This window comes from Pygocentrus nattereri, chromosome 6 (genome assembly GCF_015220715.1).
Source record: "Pygocentrus nattereri isolate fPygNat1 chromosome 6, fPygNat1.pri, whole genome shotgun sequence".
In the NCBI taxonomy this organism is placed as follows: domain Eukaryota; kingdom Metazoa; phylum Chordata; class Actinopteri; order Characiformes; family Serrasalmidae; genus Pygocentrus; species Pygocentrus nattereri.
Genome location: NC_051216.1, coordinates 27,571,110 through 27,592,779, shown reverse-complemented (window position 1 = coordinate 27,592,779; position 21,670 = coordinate 27,571,110). Strand labels below are relative to the sequence as shown.

The 21,670-nt window shown below is 37.3% G+C and overlaps 1 protein-coding gene across 1 annotated transcript in view; it reads right to left on the bottom strand.

Annotated features, from left to right (window-relative positions):
- Positions 1-2,287: 2,287 nt before the first annotated feature.
- LOC108431485 (cholecystokinin receptor) overlaps positions 2,288-21,670 on the bottom strand; it is a 38,991-nt gene continuing 19,608 nt past the window's right edge. The window contains exons 2-5 of the mRNA XM_017704681.2: positions 13,899-14,147; positions 11,151-11,415; positions 6,804-6,931; positions 2,288-5,979 (exon numbers count right to left, since the gene is read on the bottom strand). Of these exons, the coding sequence (XP_017560170.1) occupies positions 5,453-5,979; positions 6,804-6,931; positions 11,151-11,415; positions 13,899-14,147 (1,169 nt within the window). The 3' untranslated portion in view covers positions 2,288-5,452. The remainder of the gene's footprint in view (positions 5,980-6,803; positions 6,932-11,150; positions 11,416-13,898; positions 14,148-21,670) is intronic.

The following is a 21,670-nucleotide window of genomic DNA, read 5'->3' as shown; positions in this document are numbered from 1 at the left end:
GCAATTTCATAAAAGCTAACTGTTGGAAAGGAAGCAGAGCCTATAAAATGCAAGTGAAATGATACCGTTACTAGGAAATTTTCCCCTCAAAATAATGAGGTGTTCACTTACTGGTAATAATAAGTGGCACTTGTATAAAGCATAAATGAAAGAACAAGATTAGTTTTTGGGGTATTTAAGTATCTCCACTGAGAAGGCTGTCATTGATGGATCTCTGCCGGTTCCTCGCTGCCGTGTGCTGTGTAATTAGCAGCCATTCTTCTGAAAAATAAAATGAATTGTTTACCCAGTCACTGTGACATTTTACAAAGCATGCTCAAGTGATTAGAAAAGATTACATTTAAATTAAGCAGACTTCCAAGAGATGAAAACATATCTCAAGCTAGACCGCTAGCTTCCCTTATCCCTTTTATCCCAGCTTCTAAGCTCTGTACCTGTGGGGGGCTATGAAATAGATTATCCTTCACATTCTACATTTCTGTTCAGGAATTTTTAAAGTAGTTGTAGTTGTTTATATTTTGTCCCTGTTGTATCATAAGTATTTAATCTTTTTTTTTTTAATTTATTTATACATCAGCATCATTTGCAAATGGTAACTGCATATAAAAAAAACAAGTAAACCAGTAAAAATGTTCTTTAATTTTTAATGTAAATATATTTCATTCTACCTATTGGTCTATTGATTTAGATATTTTCAAACAATGTAAAGGAATCCTGAGCTCAAATGATGTAGAAAAATAAACATTGAAAACAATAAGATAAATTTTTTTTTTTTTTGGTGGTACACTGGTCCATTTGTCAACACTAAATCTAAAGCATCAAACAGATAATAGTTCAAAATCACTTAAATTATAATCTTGCATGTTGATAAAAGGACCAAAAAGAAATGATTCAGAATCACTTATAATAGAGTCTTGTTACATAAAGTTCTATTAAAACTTAATGTTTTTTCTTTCCCTCCAATTTCTGAGCATGTTTGTCATTGCTTTGCGAATGCACAGTTACCATGCTGCTTAAAATCTGTTCTATGATGTTTACTGTACTTCAGTACTACCGATCAGGCCGGTCAGTCCTTGTTTCTACGTTCAATGTCCAATTTATCAGCTCCACTTACTTATATAGGAGCACTTTAGTTCTACAATTACAGACTGTAATTACAATTACACACCACCACCACGTCAGTGTTTCCGCAGTGCTGAGAATGATCCACCACCCAAGTCATACCTGCTCTGTGAGGGTCCATGGGGGCCTGACCACTGAAGAACAGAGTAAAAGGGGCCTAACAAAGTATCAGAGAAACAGATGGATTACAGTCTGTAACTGTAGGACTACAAATTGCACCTATATAGTAAGTGGAGCTGAAAAAATTGACAATTATTGTAGAAACGAGGAGGTGGTCATAATGTTATGCTTGATCGGTGTATGTATATATAATATCTTGTTAAACTGAGGTCCAGCACATGCTTTGCCCCTGAAATCGTAAGAGTGCTTGGGTCAAGCACAGAAATTGTGGTGTCCTGTGGCTTTCAGAGAGGTTAAAGATGCCCTGGGCTGTGTAATCCAATGATCAGAGAGGAGATTAGTCGGTTGGTTGGGAGTTGAATCATGTTTGGGAGCCCGCGGCTAGGTTTGCTGTAGCATCGTAGCCTATTTATCACAGCACAGCTTATTCAGGCTGCAGAAATGAAGCCTTGTTGCTGAACATCCACAAAGACACCTTGGGGAAATCAACACTTCATATTGTTCCCTATTTTCAGTAATGGCATCCAAGCTAGAGGCCTTTACAATTGCAGCTTGCGTAGGATAAGGACACAAACTCACCCTCTATGACGTCTGGGCGATTAAAGTGTCTCTCAGCTCATTTCGAACCACAGGTTTCCACAGGCTAAAATGTTTGTAAAGTGCAGAGCATGTTGTCTCTAAGAATTTATGGAGCAGATGTTGTTACTATGTCTTTTGGCACATTCATTTAACTGGGTGAAATTGAATAGTATTCACATTTGACTTGTGGGAGGCAAGCCATTGAATGTTTATTCAGTGAAGCAGTTTCCTTTAGGGCTGGAACTGAATGGAGCTCTGTCCTTAAACTCTCTGAGGATGCACTGCTGTTATCTGTTTTCTCATGTCAGGTGGGCCTCAACCGCAGTGATCCATCACTGAAGACAGCAGTAAGACTCCATCTCAGTCCATATTTCATAGATTACTTCCTCTACGCAATATCCTTCCACAAACTCTCATGTACTCATACAGCTTGAACCACTAGAAGTTTCAAAAGAAGATTCTTGAGTCACAAGTTATGACATTTAATGATCAATCACGTTTTATCTCAGCTACTCCCGTATGCCTGTACATCTGCTTTTGGGACCCTCTGCATGAATATATATGTTAATGTACAGCTGGCAGGAGTCACACACCTCAAGACTTCTCAAAGGAGATACATGTGTGCATGTTGAGGTTTGTCTAATCTCAGACCAACAAGCAATGGTATGATTGCTCAGGGCAATAACATTGACCAGGCTATGGTTCTACTTTATTGAATTCCTTTTGTGCTAATACCACAGATAATGAGTGCGCCTAATGTCACGCTGACGTAATGCTGAAGACAATGTGCTCCTAAATGTCATACTAAACTGCATCCATTGAGCTTACCCTTTACTCAGCCACAATAAAATATTAACATGCAGCTACAGTAAGCAGCCATTACTCACAATGTCAATCACAATCAACTTTGTCAGTGGAACAAAGAGTTTTTTTTTTCTCTCCATTGGGATAAAAACTGTACAGTGGTGCTCAGACATTTTCTCATGTGTTACTGTTATTACACATACCTGTCTAAAGCTTTGGTGAAACTTGTTTGGAAGTGTCAGCAAAGAATATAGCTGCTGTCACTTTGTCCCTGCAGACTAATCTCTGGGTGTGAACGAGAATAAAAACTCCTAATCCAAGCACTGAGTGACATATCCGGGGATGCGGATACAGGCCTGACAGAGACATTAGTGCAAGCTGGAGAGGCCGAACTCCATGACTTGAATGCAGGAATGTGCGTGGTTTGTGCCATGTTATTTCGCTGGACCGTAATCAGAGCCGTGCTTGCAGAGAGGAGCCTGGGGAAGTGTGTGAGTAAGCTGTTTTCACTGTTCAGCGGAAAAACAGCCGCAGACAGCAGATGCTCATTGATTAGCGAAACGTGCTTAGCCGAGGGAAAATAAACAGACTTGTAGAATGAGCGTAGAGTAAAGGAGGAAACAGCTGGGAGGTAGGAGAAAGGAGAGAGAAAAGCAACAGAAAGAAAAAAAGATGGTGGACATTAGAGAAGGGACAATTATTTTGTATTTTTATGACCTATACAACCCCATTTTCAAAGAGTTTGGGACACAGAAAAATAGAGTGCAGTGATATGAAAATCATGTTTTGAAAATTATGTGCCCATTTAGAATTTTATGCCAGCAAAACATTTCAGAAAAGTTGGGTCAGGGGAATGTTTATCACTGTGTTTCATCACCTGTTCTTTTGGTTGTAGAATATCTAGAATATCACATCACTCAACATGTTTAAAAATTCAGTTCACGTGTGGGAATGTTAGTGTCTTGCTATGGTTTGCATTAAATTCTAATTCACTGATTTATGACAATGTTTTTTTTTGTTTGTTGTGTCTTGTTTTTTGTTTTAAAGCCAGCCCATAAATGGAGACTCGGTTAAACTGTCACCTGGCACAGGCCTAAATCTGGTGAACATATACGCTTACCTGCTTTTCAAAAAGCATGCATTGTTTAGATTGTAACTACCTGAACGGTGGTAATGCTGGTGATCATTTCACTTTCATTAACACTATAGTTGTTCTGTAAAATGCTATAAAGACATAGTGTTGTAAAGAAATAAATTAAAAGAGGTTCAGTTAAACATCTATCAGTGGATTATTTCAATGTACTTGTGGGCTTTTTCTATATATTTTAACACAACTGTGCCAGCAGCACTTTTCAAGTAATGAACTATTTATCTTTGTAGCTTTTGCTCTTTTCCACATTCATCTTTCAAACAGTACATTGTGCACTTTAGAGGCAATTTGAATCATGTTCTGAATGAATTTCATCTGCATATGTAGACATAATCTTTGGAAACACTTTATATGAGTGAATGAAGTGTCATGCAAATGAATGAGAGAAGAAGTCAATTGACTAAAAGGATTCTTTACATAATAGCTCTGTAGCTCAGTATACTGCACTACACTGACCAGCACCCAACGTCTCAGCAACTGAACATTTAATCTCCCATCTTGCTTTCCTGGCATGGCTTGAGCATTAAAGAGAGTGCCTCTGCTTTATCTTCATTCTCTCTTTTCTGTGAGAGAGAATTGAGAAAGTAACACAATAGAAAATTCAGGCTTTTCTTTTTTTCTTTTCTTCCTTTTTTTGAGTGCACTATATTGGATGGAGCAGGTCTGTGAGTGTTTTAAGTTGTTTAGCGATATGTAATGTCTGAGCACTCAAAAGCACAAAAGGAGCTATAAATCAGCCTGTGGCCATGTGACAGCTCTGGACGAGTTTAGCGTGACCCACAAGTCCACAACACAGAGGTCAACAGCTATTAGAATCACTGGAATGGATGAGCCACAGCCAGCGAAGGGCAGAGCGACTTCGACAAAACGAGCAGAGAAACAGTGAGAAACAGTGACTCCCCTGCTCTGCGTTGGTTTGTAGAGAGAATAAGAGCGTGAGGGTGAGGGGGCAGACTCCAAAATCCATCTCACAGTCTGGCAGCTGGCCTACTCCATCCTTTGCACTAAAATCTTTATACACACTGTTACTTTCTCAAATAACAAGTCAACAAATATCAACTTCTAAAAAAAAAATGTTAGCCCAAGTTAGCCCTGTGATGATTTCTTTCCCCCCCAACCCCCACCCCCCAAGAAAGTTTTTTCAAAGTCACAGCACAAGCTGATATCTTTTTCAAGCGTACACCTGTGACATTGTGTTTGGGTCCCTTTTCATGAGTTATTTGTCTTAACTCATTACCTATAAATCATACTTCCTTGCAAAATACTAACAGCTGTTTAGCCCACTGAGCACATAAGAAATATTGAAAATAACAACACAATACTACGCAGGCACTTAAAATGCACAACAGAAAGTTACTGTACACATTAAAATACGTACAGGAATATACTGCACATGTATGGGCAATCACAGATGACCAAATACTGAATGACGAAATAGCATGCTGATACTTCTGGTACTGCTACACAGTTAACCTCAGGGAGCAACATCTCACTCACTGCAAAATCAAACCTTGGCCCATAGCCCGTTCTTGTTGATGTGAGAAGCTGACCAGTCCTCAGAGTTCTGCATGAAACCAGGCCATTCATTCACATCCATCCACTGAACCTTTCCACTGTCTCATAGAGGTTAGATGGCCATTCAGGACCCAGCTACCTCAGGCTATATCCTAGGATTCATCATGGCCCCATGGTGCTGATGGTGGTGTAGGTGAATTTGGATACTGATGCCCCGGTAGCAGTGACATCATCATCTCCCTCCCTGAAGCCTCGTGGACGGCGTGGCCTGCAGCAGCATGAGAAGGTGGTCAGCAGTGCCTTGCGAAAACGCTTGTTCATGAAGCAGTAGATGATGGGATTGACGCAAGCAGACGTGTAAGACAGCAGGTGAATGAAGGAGATGGGGGCTCCGGAGAGAACCCTGTGGGCTGAGGCTGGATGGAAGGCTCTCCATGTATTAGCAGAATATATGGGCATCCAGCAGATGAAGAACATGGTCACGATGACAATCAGCATGCGGATCACGCGTTTCTTGGCCATCAGTTTGGTCTCTGAAGTATTGCTCCGAGGGCGGTCCACCTTGGTAGAGCTGGCTAGGGTGAGGGTGGACATCTCCATGGAGTTGGGTCGCTTTGATACCTGGATATAGCAACCATCTCCATCATCACTGCCAGCTGAGACAGCAGCACTAGCACCATTCTTCAGTCCTGAAGAAAAAGTAATACTGAGGCTTTAAATGGAAAGCATACAGATTGCTACTACATCATCATCATTGAAACAATTATATATTTTGTCAAATTCACTGATCATTCAACAATAAGATAATTTCTAAAGTTTGAATAAAACTTGCAGGAGTCAGTAATTCAGTGCTGTGATTTACTAAGCACAAATTCAGAAACTCCTGTTGATATTTTTACATTTAAGAGTTCCATCCATTAGTGAACAAATTACCAGTATAAATATGTCAAGAGAAATGACATTCTGGGAGTCCATCTAAATGCTAGTGGGACACTAATAAGAAGGGCAATGACTCAGGCCATGGTTAGGTAATTTTAAGAGCTGGACAACAAATCAAGAGGAAGAGGAGGTACACTAATAGAACTCCACTCCACAGGTAACGCTAATAGAACTCCACTAATTTAGTACCACAGAGGGGAATTCAGCATGAGGTGCAGTCTAAGCAAAAATGTAGGTAGTAAACTCCTAATAATGCTTGCGACAACTGAAATACAGATTGAAAGAGGGTTATGGAAAATCAGTTCAATTATGTTCATTTTAGAAACCTTGTCACATTACTTTTGAAATTAAATCCCATTCACTACATTTTAGATGAGATTTTTTAAGCAGATGGCTGTGTCCAAGCATCGAGACAAATTCATCCTCGAAGAGAACATCAGCTAATATATCCTGAGGGATTAGCTGACTAAATCCCCTTTGAAATGTTTTTCAAAGGTTACTTTGCATGATCCAATGTTCGTTAAAAACAGGTCATTTCATTTGATGGTGGCATGTGAATAACACTAGGCCTCACCACACTGGCCCTTCTTCTGCTCCAGCTCAAACTGTATTCCACGATAGAGCTCTCGAGAAATAAGCCCATACGCTGTGATCATCACCACTCCAGGTATGAAGAAAAGAATTAAAAGCAACAGGATGCACCTGGGAAAAGAGGTGGGATTAAGTCTTAAAAGATGACCAGAGTAGCAATGGCTGAATAGCAAGAATACTGCCTGAAAGGTACTCAAATAAATCAAGTATCTCAGCACACTGTTATTGGCAAAGGTGTACACCATATCAAAAGATTCTATAGCACTGGTGCTTCTGATTTGAAATAAAAAGGATTACACAGAAAACTATGAGCGCAGACAAAATATGAAGTTTTCTTTATTCCCTCTTTCATTGTTCCTTCTATCGGTCAAAGAGAATGTTTAAATCAGCAATCAGATTTTCCTTTACTGTCTGAGCCCTTAAGGTTATGTGAACAAGGTAAGAATCATTTTCAGTGATTCAGTGTTTATGATGTTCTGTTCTTGAAGTTTCTTTCATTTCATCTTTCTTTTTGTCTTTTATCTATTTAACAAAAAGCATATTTGTACCAGCAGTTCTTATAAGTTGTCAGTTTCCTCTGTGCCTGTTTCTTCCTGTGTTGTAGCCATGTGTTTTTAGCCATGTTTTAGCCATGTTTTAGCCATGTTTTAGCCATGTTTTAGCCTACCACTTTTCCCTCCTACCCTAATAGGATTCTCACCTGTTTGTAGTCCCTGTCTCCTCCCTCTCCCAGGTGTTGCCTATTGTTTGTAGCTATATCAAGCCCTTTGTTTCAGTCCATGGGTGTCTAGTCTACTTGTTACTTTGTTAAATGCAATGGTTATATGCCTGTCCTGTGTTTGGTTTACACAATGTTTTTCTTGATTCAAAGCATTGTAGATTGTTATTTTGCATAGCCTCAGTGTTTCTACTAGTTTATTTTGTTTTTTAAAGTTTGCTCCAGCCTTTTTACTCACCACATGACATAAATTTGACCAGTGCAAGCCTGTTTGCTGGATTAATTAGAATCTATAGCAAAACTTAACAGTTTAAATAGATAATAGTGCCAACTTAGCTAAATGGCATGCGAAAATGCTATTCAGTGCTATTTAGCAGTTATTTTAGAGTATAAAAATTAGGGTCCCACTTTATATTTTGTCTCTAATAACTATAATACTATAATAATACCACTATTCCACTAAATTCCACTATAATAATACTGTAATTACACATGAATAACATGCAACAACACTGTACCTACTAATGATTTAGTCAGTGTTACAGATGAATTTAAGAAGTACAGCCAATGTAATTACACAAATGTATCAACTGCGGTTTTGCCTCATGTAAATTCTTATGTTCTTGTGTCTTCTACACAGGAACTTAGTGCAGTGTTGAAGTTACACTTTAAAATAAGTGGACAATTCCTGTCTAGTTATTATGTAGGTACTGTGTAATAACCTAGTGGTCATATAGACATTGCTTTGGGGAAATGCAGCACATTTCATTAATATCATAAAAGTTACATGGTAAGATGAAGGGACATCTGCTGTTCTGTCACATTACAGAATGGTTTAAAGCTGAAACAGTCACAGCACTAATGACATAAATGACAGCTAAATGTTAGATACAGTGTAAGGAATGTCTTAACGTAAGTTATTACATATTTATTTTTACTGCTGGGGGAAAAAAAACCTTCTGAAAAAAAAAAACTCCTTTTCCAGTCTGATTACAAATGTAATTACACTAATCTTAGTACCCTTGTGTCACTACATGAGAGAGAATTGGCTGTTAAAACTATTAAGATACACTTGTGTAATTACATGAGGAAAAACTGAAGTTGATACACATGTGTAATTACATAAGATGTACTTCTGTAAACCACTTGTAACAGTGACTAATTCATTAGTAGTAGTTACATTTTTGTTGCGGATGGTGTTCATATGTAACTACACAGTTATTAGAGACAGTTACTATAACGTGGGACCAAAATTAGGTTCTTATTGGTGGGTTGAGCCAGTTGATCTGAATTGATCACACTGAGGAGAGGAGGAATGCCCATAACTAGTTTTGAGTGTGTAGGCTGCTTTCTAGTGCATTTCAATTTCAAACAGTTCTGGCACCATGACCTTTAAAGCATATTTTCCTCAAGTGTTACCAGTGCAATCAAATGAAACGCTTAATTCAGGAGATTTCTTTATTGCATAAGAGGACCATTTAGCTGCTGGTTGTTTTGCCTAGCCTGTTTAAGTGCCAGTGCACAAAATTAACACTTTTGGCTTTAAGTTAATGGAGCTATAATCATATAACAAATACTATTGGACACTGGTCAGCATACTGCAAATATTAGCTGAGCATGTTATTGACTGCTCCTGTGATGCCCCTGCACAGCATGCAGAAAAGATTTCCAATCCTTGCTGTGACACTGCAGCAAAGGCAAAAGATGTGAGCCCTGCGGTGAACCAGCAATTCTTAACTAAACTATAAGAAAGCTCTGCAGGTTAATTATTTACAGGTTAGGTTTGTCAGGTTGGCAACATGTACAATGAACCAATAGGCTCATTTTATCTCTACATCCTGTAAATGTACCCTTCAAGACCATTTGCTTGCATCACTGAAAAATGAAATCTGCTTTGAATTTCTGCATAAATCTAAATTCAAGTCGTTTATAAAAAGAAGCAGATGTGAGCGTTTCGTTTTGCACATAGAACTCTATATTGTCACTGTCATCAAAACCCCTTAAATATTTTACACTGTTGTGTGAACATGATGAACGGACTCACAGAAATGTTGTCAAGCTTTTTTTCCGGTGAAGATACCATTTGAGAGATGAGGTTTTGTTATGATGGTGATAACATGCTCTTGGATTTACTGTGCAGTTTGGCGAGTTCCCTGCTAGTGGGATTTCCCTGCCACAGTACATCTCATTCACTTCCTATTTAATACATAAATGTGATGTAGTCATCAGAATATGAAAACATTAGGTACAACACTGACTATTTAAGTAACCACAAAACATAGTAAAAATATCCCAAATGGTGTCAAATAACACATCTACTCCATCTACACAGCTGTAGCAGGGTGAGACATGTTATTGTTTTCTAGCTTTTCCTGACTGCATAAGAATCCATGAATGTGCCACATGAGATTTACAACGTTCTCTCTCTGCTGTGTCTGATTCACTCAGACCACCGTGATCAGTGTTACAGCAGTGCTAAGAATGATCCACCACCCAAATAGTACTTGCTCTGTGAAGGTCCATGGGGGTCTTGACCACTGAAGAACAGGGTAAAAGGGGCTAACAAAGTATGCAGAGAAACAGATGGACTACAGTAATTGTAGAACTACAGTGGAGCTGATAAAATGGACAGTGAGCACAGAAACAATGAGATGGTCATAATGTTATGTCCAATCTGTGTATGTTTGGGTGGGTGTGGGTGTGTGGGTGTGTGTGTGGATGGGTGGGTGAGTGTGTTTATCCCATTTTGTAGCATTATAATATACATTCTATGTTCACTATATGACACCAGAGACCCCTTATAATTAACTAATCCATTAAGCTTCAGTAGTTGTTTTAAACTCTCTGGTATTAAAGCAGTAACTAGAAAACTAAAACAAGTACAGGTAATGAGGAAGCTGCTTGGACTTGCGTATCTCAAATAGCCAGATACAACAGGAAAATCACACAGCTTCTACTAAGAGGCTTAGACTAGATCGCTGGAACTTCCAACAAGAAACATCTCATCCCAAGTTTTTCAATATGATCTGCCAGTATACTGAGATAATTTCACTTAGGTATTCACTAAATATATATTGATTCCTTTTGCAAAGATATTTTTTGCTGTGAAGGTTTCCTAGGGACTGGGTGAGTACTATTTTATGATAAAATGAATTTTATCTAGCATTTTTTGTCCATTTGAATTAATCTTGTCAGTAATTCTATTATGTACTTCACCCAAAACTTTGTCTGTAACCATACCTCTAGAAAGTACACCAACCCTTGGTTGGAATCCACATAACATTAATATCCAAAACCACCAAACCTTGGCTCTCATTTCGAGACAACTGAGATACAACCTGTATAGCAACCCTGTAATTACCTCAGAGAAAAGAAAAAAGATGTCACTCATTTGTTTTTCCTGGCAAACCATATAAAAACAGTAATGTCACCAGCCAGGATTTATTGCTTTCTTCTCACATGTGGATCAGACTTGCTCTTGAGGACTTCATTGCAAAATTGAACTGAATCCAAGCTTTATTGCAAAACTAAAGGCAGGCCCTAACCAATCTTTAATTCCATCAGAACGTGTCATTTATTTTTAATGAAATGTCAAACATCCAAATGACTCACCAAGCCTGCTGCACCTGGTCCTTGGGCCAGTCGTGGCGGCACATGTGTCTTGTGATGGTGTTGTTGGGTTTGGTGTAGTTAACCAGCGTGGAGACGATTGGGTATGGAGTCATGATAAGGAATGACAGGACCCAGGTCACAGCAATAACCTTGTACGCATGGGAGCGAGTCTGCCAGGCTCGGGACTTCAGAGGGTTACAGATAGCACTGTATCTCTCAATGGCTATGGCCATTAGGCTGAAGGTGGATATGCTGACGGAGATCCCTGTGAGAAGGAGATGTTTATGTACACATAATAATTTATTATGTTTGGAACGAAGGCATACATTTTTATTAACCCCCATGGTTTTAAATTTGTACTCAAACACATCACAATTGGTTGAAGTGCACATTCTCAGATTTTAATACATTTTAAATAAAGGGTATTTTGTCACCATGTAGAAAAAACTTTTTATACATGTATTTGTTTATACACAGAATTGTCCGGTTTTTGGCTTTGGCAGTAGGTGTGGGATCATTGTCTTGCTGATAGATGGAGTGCCATCCAATGAGTTTGAAGGCATTTTCCTGAACTTGAGCTGGTAAATTGTTTCTGTATACCTCAGAATTCCTTTACTGCCATCAGCAATTATGTAATCAGTGAAGATGAATGAGCCAGTACCTGTGGCAGCCATAAAGCCCAGGCCATAACACCGCTACCACAATATTTTACAGATGAGATGGTATGCGTTGGATTTTAGACAGTTTCTTTTCACCTCCTGTTCATTTTGATAAGCCTAAGGTTTGACTGATGTGGGGATGTTTTATCCTTGTTTCCGCTTATAGTGGTTTTCTTGACTTTCACTGCCACAACTCTGGTCCTCGTGTTGACAAACAGCAAAAGCAGACTCCAAAGGTGACCAAAAGCCCAATCAAGATTAGATGCTGAAAGCTTTAATGAAGCAATGAAACACACCTTTAGGGGGTTAGTATGTATAAAATGTGCTGTAATTTCTACATGGCATTTAATTTAATACTGTGGAATACTGTAGAGCACAGAGGCAATTTGTCATTGATTCACTTAAAACATTTTGTTTAGCTATGCAATCACATTGGAAACCTGAACTGATCAGTATGCTTCAAACTAAATGTACCACAGAAGGAATTGAACGAGACAAAACCCTGAGACTGAACCTCTTTTATTACACACAAAAAATCAGTATTTTGAAATAGTATTCTGCCCAAATGCTCTGAATTACTGAACATTTGCCCTGAGGTCTTTGCTCTGATCTCACCCTTTGCACCAGAGCTCCAACCCGGGAAATTATTCTTTGCTTTACAAATCCCCCATCTTCTCCTTCCACAGAAAAATAAACTGTGGCAGGAGACAGAGGATGGTGTAGTGTGCTGGTCATGCTGATGCATACAGCTGTGAGCACACAAACACACACACACTGGACAGACGCAAACTAGATCCAGTCCCCTCTGTTCTATTAATAGTACATCCCCTACTATACAAATAATTAAAACGTAGCAAGTGAAATGATCTCATAGCAGTGCAATATTTTATTCTCATATGAGGTTTCTTGTCAGTTACCTTCATCAGTCAAACTTTTAAAACTTATTTTAGGTCATTTATGGCACAAAAAACAAAGCACCACTTTCCAGTATTATGGTTATGTCAACAGTAACTCTTAAATCAGAGCATTTTCACTTGTTTCAATAAGCTTTTTTTTTTTTTTTTTTTTTTTTTTTTTTTTTTACATTGTCTTAATTCAAGGATTTTTAATGTATGGGTTTAGTTTGTGCTCTACTCATTAACTTGTATTTAATATTAATATATATGAAAGGTAACATTTTGAGTCTCAGATTACAAGCATTGTAGTCTTACCATGAGCCTATATATATATATATTCACACTTCATATAAGGATTCACAATGACATGCAAAGATTAATACTCTCTGTCAAATTGTTGATTTAAGTTAACACGTTCTGTGCAGGAAATGTAAATAAAATATTTTTCAGCAAATCTTCAGGGCACAATTTGTGTCTATCTGCTTTAACATATTCAAAAAAATGTAACATTCAAAAATATTTACATGAAAGATAAAATATACCATGATTTTTGCTTCTCTGCAGTGCAGGTATGTAGTAGAGGAAAGATCTTTTGAAATGGTACATACTTGTATGTGTAGTATGTATGTGTAGTGTTGCGGATTCTTCACATTTTCTTAAATGTGTAGTTTTTCATATACATCTAGAGCTTTTCATGAAAAGCTTTACTATGCTTCTTTTTTTTTTTTCTCAGACAGATTTAAAACTAGCACTGTTTTTTTCTCGTTCATGAAGGATTTCCACTGAGAGATTAGTCTATAAATGTTTAATGAGACCTGGTCTTGGTGTCACCTGGGTTTTCTACTTTTCCTGCTTGCTGACAGTCTAGTATGGCCATATCAATTGTAGCTAGATGAGGTCTGGCTATCATTTAGAATGCAGTGATCCATAAAAATGAGGAGACTAACTCATGCATGTACACATCCTATATCTGAGGCCATTATACTTTTTTCAAACTAGCTTTTATATTTATATTTTTTTTATATTGTTCACAGTGTTAACCCTTAAACTGAGCTTGTGCAATCATGCTATGCTTGTTCTCATCAGTCTAAAGCATGAATGACAACAATAACCGAGTGATCAATAATTGAGTGCAATCAATCAGTCTGAATGCAATAAAGCAGAGTAGACGTAGAAGAAGATGTCTGCCTTACCCATTAGATAAGCAACAATCTTGCACATTGCAGCTCCAAAGATAAAGTCCTCCAGAAGGTTGGGGATGAATGTGAAGGGCATGCAGAACACAGCCATCATCAGGTCACTCACAGCCAGTGAGAGAAGAAAGGAGTTTGTGACCGTCCGCATGCGCTTATTCACAACCAAAACCACAATGATCAGCAGGTTGCCGAAGACACTGAGCAGGAAGATGAGAGAGTACAGCAGTATCCTCACTGAATCCATTTCTGGAAAGGATATAGAGATGTATAAATTAGTCAAATATTCTTCTATTCTGTAAGAGATAACATGCAAGAAGTGTGTGTGTGTGGAAAGCAGGGAATTAGAGTGTGAAGGAGGTGCTTTCACTGCATTGTTTACATTCACTGAACTAGATGGTTCTACACCAGGATCAGTTTAACTGTCCTAAGTAATTCATGGTGTAAATGGCTTAAAACACTTCTTATATTTAGTATAATATATTGCACCATTTCTCACTTATGGCCAACTGAAATGAGTGTAAAACATGTCAATTCAATGCCACATTTGTGTATGTAAGTAATGGATATTTTACTGTGATGTAAATTTGATGAAAAGTTACAGCATCTTTTTATAATTTTGCCATGTTTTTGGTAAAATCAAAGGGATAAAAATCAGAAGTGCAGACTCAAACCTGTAAACAGACCCACAGAAAGTAAACATAATGTATATAACAATCGTTATGTAATTAATAATGCAGTCATGTATTTATGCACAAATTAATTTGTGATGTTAAATCAAATGTATATGGAAATGACAATAATAACTATAGACTTGTATTGGGATAAATACGGAATCATTTGAAAAGTCTCAAATTTATGGAGTTTCTCGAACTGTATCAGCTCATTTTTAATCTATGTATCCAATATTCACAATATTTGACATGTTAGTGAATAATGTTGCTGCACCCAAAAAGGCAAATCTCAAAAATGGGAAATTTATAGGTAGGGGCAAAAACCTTCTTAACTTTTAAAGTTCATGTAACGAGATTTCATTGCAAGCAATTCTGGAGCATTTCTATTGATCCATTCACCAAGAAATGTTCAGACAATGTAAAGGACTTTACAAATGATGTAGAGAAATAAAATCAAAAACAAATAGAGATGAAAAAATTGAAAAAAATAATAATTTTATTTGAACAAGCTGATAGCTAACAATAATATTACAGTTGAATTGGCAAAACCATAATTATATTGTGCACACAGTAGACTCATTTTAGATGTCATTGCCATTACAATAACACTAACATTGTCATGGCATTGGCATCTCCACACTCAACTGTATTCAATTATTTTATAATATATAACCATGTTTCTAAAAATCTCTAGACGTGTAACATGGTGTATTTCAATTTGACATCAGATGTAATAAAGCTTCCTTAATTAGACGGATGTGCCTGAGCAGAGGCTGTTAGCATATGATAATAAAAAGGCATTTTGTTTACTTTAGCCTTGTGGCTGGTGTTGGTCTGTACTGTGTTAATATTCTAATGCTTCTGTGTGCTCCAGGGCTTCCTGCTCACTCTAGGAAATTTCAGAATCGATAAATACTGCTTAAAGTCAGCAGCTCCTGGCCAAGGCACAGCCTGCTGATGGAGAAATAATCTGCTGTTATCATATAATGTCTATTATATCATTTCTGTATAGCAATGCAGCCAAATGCCAGAGCAGCACTCTAATCACATGACTGGCCAATGCTGATGGATTTAAAAGCATTCAGCTCACATTCTATACCTATTAATCATATTTTGACTGACAGTCTATCGCATTTGACATCGGCCACCACCTTATCTAAGTGATGAGTTCGAATCCTGCCATTTAGAACAATCACATGTCTAAGGACTGAATTAGCATTGTTGATTATAATCAGAATAATGCAACTAAAATGCAAGCCAGAAAGGAATAAACAGTGTAGGAATATCAAGTATTTTACATTTTTATTATTTTGGAAATTGAAACATGAAGTGGAAAATGAAAGTGAGTTGAAGGTTCATAAATATCACGATTAAACTTTCTTAATGAGTTCTCATTTCACATTGCACTGATTCTGTGAAAGGATTAGGAGATTAATTAAATTCACCTTTGCTAATTATTACATGCTTGGGAATAGACATACAGTGATACAAGATGAGGAACTGAGGCTGCCTCTGTGTTGCCAATACTATGCCACTTTTTAGGATTTTTTTTCTGCCTATGAAGTACTGCTTGATTAGTGCTTCTGCACCATAGCAAATGACATAATCATTCATTTCCTCTCCAGTGGTTAATCTCAGTGTAATTAGCTCTGATATATGATGATGGAGAGCCACAAATTAGTAACTGAGGGAAGAGCTGACACTTGGGACTAGATATTAGACTTGGAAAAGATACCAAATATTGTATTTTGGCAATCAAAGGACCTGAAGGGTTTCTGATATAATAATGCTGTTTTTTTTTGTTTTGCATTGGGTGTTATTATGTTGTCTTTGGAGCTGTGTCTGTATTGTGTGGTGTGTGGTCAAGCTGTTTGAGAGCCAAACAATAAAGTGAATTATGAAGCAAAGCCAAGACAACTATTTATTTGGGCAGTGAGTGGTGTACTTTTATCAGTAACAACACTATCACATTAGAATAAATACAAGTAAACAGAAATATAGGGAAACATCAGAATGTGTTTTGTAGCTGGCTAGGTGCTGGCATCTGAGGTGTGGCAATGAAGATCACCACAAAGAAAGGCACATGGTAGTGTGCACCCTCCAACAAAGTCTTGTGTTGTTTAATGTTGTCAGTTATTAGTTTAAGTTATGTGTACATGTTGTTTGTGTTGTTTAGTGTCAGCAGTTTTGTGTGTGAGGGGAGTCACCATCAGAGTGGCTAGAGGTGACCTCCCTCTCGAGTTTGGTGTCCTGTATGTGCTCCTGCCTGCTGGTGTGTTCAATAAAGAGCATGTATCATAGCAGAGTCAAAGCTACCTTTGTGTTTCTTTTTCTGCCAATGCTACAACAAAGCTTGTTGTATTTAAACTCAATCAGTGTCAAAGTAATGCTCTTATTTCATTACATTTTGGTTGGAAACAAAAAGCACTCAGGATATTTTTCCATTGCATCTGGGTATATACAGCCGTACTCACATGATTTCCAAAGATAACAATTTTATGAGGAAAAAAATGTCACTTTAAGCATTCTGGAAATCCTAGATATCTCACTGACCACAAGTGTGAGTGGTAGCCTGACCAAAACATTTCAGGCTGATGTTAGATATGGAAAACAGTGGCATCAGCTCTATGGCAGAGCTCTGTACTGAAGACGCCTATGTAAAACCACTACAAGGTAAAATATATGATAAAATACCTGTTACAAGCAACATCTTTCACAAGCCTCAGATGTACATGCTTAAATAAATGCTTAAAATGTTCATACAAATCATCATTAGCTTAGAGTTAACATACTACTAGAATCCCATAGGGGCACTAGCAGAAATGAGCATTATCGTAGATGTGAGTTTTCCTCACTTTTGACATTTATGGCTTGAGTTGTAGCCTAGATCTAATGATCACACTTCACCACTGAACTGTTAAATGTTGTTGGGAGTAGGCTTTACACATATCACTACTGTATTATGTATTAGTAAAGAAATAAAAACGTACATATGAACAATATCAACGTTGTAGATTAACTGATTTCCATACAATTTGGAATAAGCAGCTTCAGAAAGCATTCAATGCTGGGCAGCATGGGGTATTATGGGATATGCGTGGCCATATCCTGCTTGTTAGTTCAGTGAACTTTTATAATCAGTGCAAGACCTCTAAGTGGAACACAGGTTTCTGCTCATTGTGACCATCGCTTTATGTAGTCACCACTTTGATAATAGATTCAACGAAATACTGGTGAGAGGGCAGAACAGGTCTGCCTGAGTGGTCATACTGAAATTGATCTAATTTTCTCTGTCTCATGTCTCTGACTGCACATTTTGGGGAACTGGAATGCCTTTGGATTATCTGGGAGAACCTGGATGGAAAAAGCTTGAGCACTCCAACAAATCCTGTAATAAGAGGACATGGCTTCATGTGCCTTGGGAAACACTTTGAAAGTTTGACATGGTACAGTATGTTGGATTGTAATTTTATTTTAGTCTGTAAAACCTAAGAATTTCACCACTAGAATGACTTTACCAACAATCTTGGTGTCTTCTAGTTTAGTTTGTATAATACATTGTCCAAGGAAGGACTGATGTAGCTCTAATAGCCCCGGCCAGGTTGTTAAAAGTCAGCATTGCAAAATAATACTGCAACTGTTTGGTGAGTAAACACAAGACTTCACAATCCTTAAGTTCTGCTTGCCATTTGGGAAGCTGTCCATAGAGTGATGTTTTGCTCCACCCTTATTTGAGAAGCAAGTTCTAAAAAGTGTTCTGAGAAAGTCTTTCCTCAGTTGCTGTGCTTTGATATCGTATGCCAGATATGTGTGTTACACGTTTGTTTATGGGTATGTATGTTCTCTCACTGAGTGTCTTTTCTCATAGACAAGGACGAAGCCTTTGATAATCTGATGCAGTCTATAGCACATTATCATATACTGTTGCTTTGGTGGACGAGAAATAAGAGACCAGGTCTTTTCAGCATTCTGTGTTATGTTGGAATTATTAAGACATATTAAGATACTTGTACTGATCCATGTGTCAGTAAGTAACCTATGGCGATAATACGTTAACTGGAATAAACAAAATGGTGCATAGGCTAATTGAAAAAAAGGAAAAGGCCACTCAGAGTGGTTTCATATGAAATACTTAAATCTAGAGAAACTTTCCAAGATAGAATTTTTCACAGTGGTGGTGATAACCAGACGTCTGAAGAGTTGAAGCTATTACATAAAATGGATATATACAGGTATGTGCTACCTGATGCTTCTTACACTGAGAGTGAATTTGAGAGAAACTTTTAGCCTGAAATATGTTTTAAAATACATGCGCAATGGAAAGGTGAAGACACATGTAGTTACACTGATTAATTTGAATAGTAGATGAATGGCTCTGAATTGTAGACATTGCAACCCCTGGTTACTATTACCACCATTTGTAAAGAAATCTGAGACTGTTGTGTTTCTCTACAGAGAACAATTTCACGTCATACCACTCTGAATGACTTTGTTTACATCTCAGTTAAAGAATTCTGCAGCAATTTTGAAAAAAATGGTGGAATTCCTCTTTGATCACTTGGCTTGAAGTCCACTGAGCATGCATTTCGCTTACTGAAGACAAGACCGAACACAAAAGCCCCGAAGTAGAGCTGAAAATAACTGCAAATTAAAGATCTGGCAAGAGAAGTTACCCAGGGACTGGTAATGTTAATGGGACACAGCCAACCCAGCATATAATAGACCAAGTAATAGATATTCAAGTTTATGTTAATTTGCCTAATTACTTATGGTCCCCTGAAATCACTTAACTACATATAAAAAGGGTTGTGGTGCATATATGATTCACTGAGTAAAGATGCATTCCCTTTTTAGCCTTAAAACATCCTCTTTATGCTCACACTTACTGTTTCATATCAAATCCAAAGTGCTGTAGTACACAGCCAAGCCAGCTGTCCAATTATTTATGGACTACACAAATATTATACTTGCTTTCTTCAGCTTAATCAAAGCCAACTGGGTTTAGCGTTTTCCCTGAGAGGATACATATCTTCCTGAACATATTTTGCTTTGTCATATCGGCCTCAGGGTTATTTGTTTTGGAAAAGCAGTCCAGCAAATATCTCTATCTGACCGTCCCTCAGCCCAGGAGTTTTCTTATGAACTTTACAAGTGGTCACATTTACCATATTTATGCCTCCTCTCCTCAGAGAGACCTTTAATGTAGGCCTAATTTTATTAAACAACACAGCAAAAAGTAAACCATAGCACCCTGTATATCTAACACACATTACTAGTGTGATACAAACATGAACCTGATTTATTTTGTTTAGAACTGTTTTCAGATGAGGTAAACTATTGCTTATTGCTCCGTAAACGTGGTAGCTTGATTTCCCATTACAGATTTACATCTTTAAGCCTGTTGTCCAAATAACATGCAGTTACTTGTTTGATCAATGCCTCCTGCTTTCTTCAAATGCACAGATTTACTGTTTAATCAATACCCTGGCTTGGATGTTTATTTCCTGAGGCCACTAGAGTTGGGCTGAGAACTGGGTTGTTGCTGCTTCACTTCTCACCAATAAAGGAATCGAGCTAACATGAAAGTTACTTATTTAAATTACAAATCTGCATATGAATATATTTGCTTGTGATAGCATATGGATATTTCAACTCTCAGAAAGTAATGTTCATTTACATGTGGAAGCAATTGCATGTTATGAGCCATCTTTATACCCTTGTTATCAGCAATGAAAGATGATTTAACAGTCAGAGAAGTCATAATAAAGTATCATCATGCTTATTCGCATTCACATGTGACGCTCAAAGAATCCCCGAGGTTAATTATCTGTAATTGGTTTTAAATCAATACAACGAAAGGAGAGCAATAACTTATAATGCTTGCTAAAAGCTCATACTAATTCATATCCACAGACAAGGCAAATATGAAAGAGTGAGTGAATAATAAATCATGTTTTGCTTTAAAAAATAAATAAATAAATAACAAGTTTCATTTAGCATTGCTTATTGTTTTAATTAAAATAAATATGATCCAGGGTTTATCAGTAACGTGACCACTGTCTGTGTTTTCTAAAAAAAAAACAAAAAAAACTTGAAAATGTATTTCCAAGAATATTCACTGATATGTTCATATTTTGATGTTGCTGTTTTGTTGCCTTTAAGGAAGTTAGGAAGGATTTAGTCAGCAGCTTCATCGATTTTTGTAACTGATCCTCTTGCATACCCTATAGCCCATGCATGTTATTTAATGTGCTGGACTGCCTATTTACCTGAACACCAAGAAACATCAAGTGGACCACAAGCTACAGTTAACATATTGCTATGATGAAGACAAAAAAAACAACAAAACATCAGAATATATCCACCCACCTAACTGCGCACACACGTCATTCTGTGAAATAAGACTGTATCTTCTGACCTGCTGGCTGATGGTGGCTCTATTGGTCTTATTTATGATTCATGATAGATGATTGTCAATGTAAACCCATCACTGTTGCAGAGTGAATCTAAGGGTAGGTGATATTATCTCAGATTTGTATTATAACATTTTTCACTATTCAAATAATTACAGTATGATATCATGATACACCTCCAGGAGTTAAATACACACAGACATAACAAGTAACACCTAGGAACAACGAGAGAGACTATTAACATTAAAAAATAAGAAAAAGAAACAAAAACACATGGTATTCACTTTTATACTCATATATCAGTAACAAATTAATTTCTTAATCATTCCTTAATTTTTTCAGGGAGTTAAAAATACATATCAAATTTTTGTTCAGTTTATTTCTTTTTTTAAAGAATGATCATGTTTAGTGAATTTAACATTGCAAGTATTGCAGTACTGATCTTATTTCATTGTTAAGTTTTGGTTGGAAACAAAAGGGCTGAACTCTTGAAACACCCAACTTAGAATTGTCCGATCAGGACTGTTCTTCCCTTGGTATCTGGGTAGATACAGCCAAGCGAGCTCTTCCATTGGTTAGCCCTTTAGGAGCAGGAAAGAAGGCCTTATGCATCATTAACAAGTAGTTCAATAAGGAAGTGACAGAGAAATAATCATGTTTTCACTTAAATTGTTGTGAGGAAAAA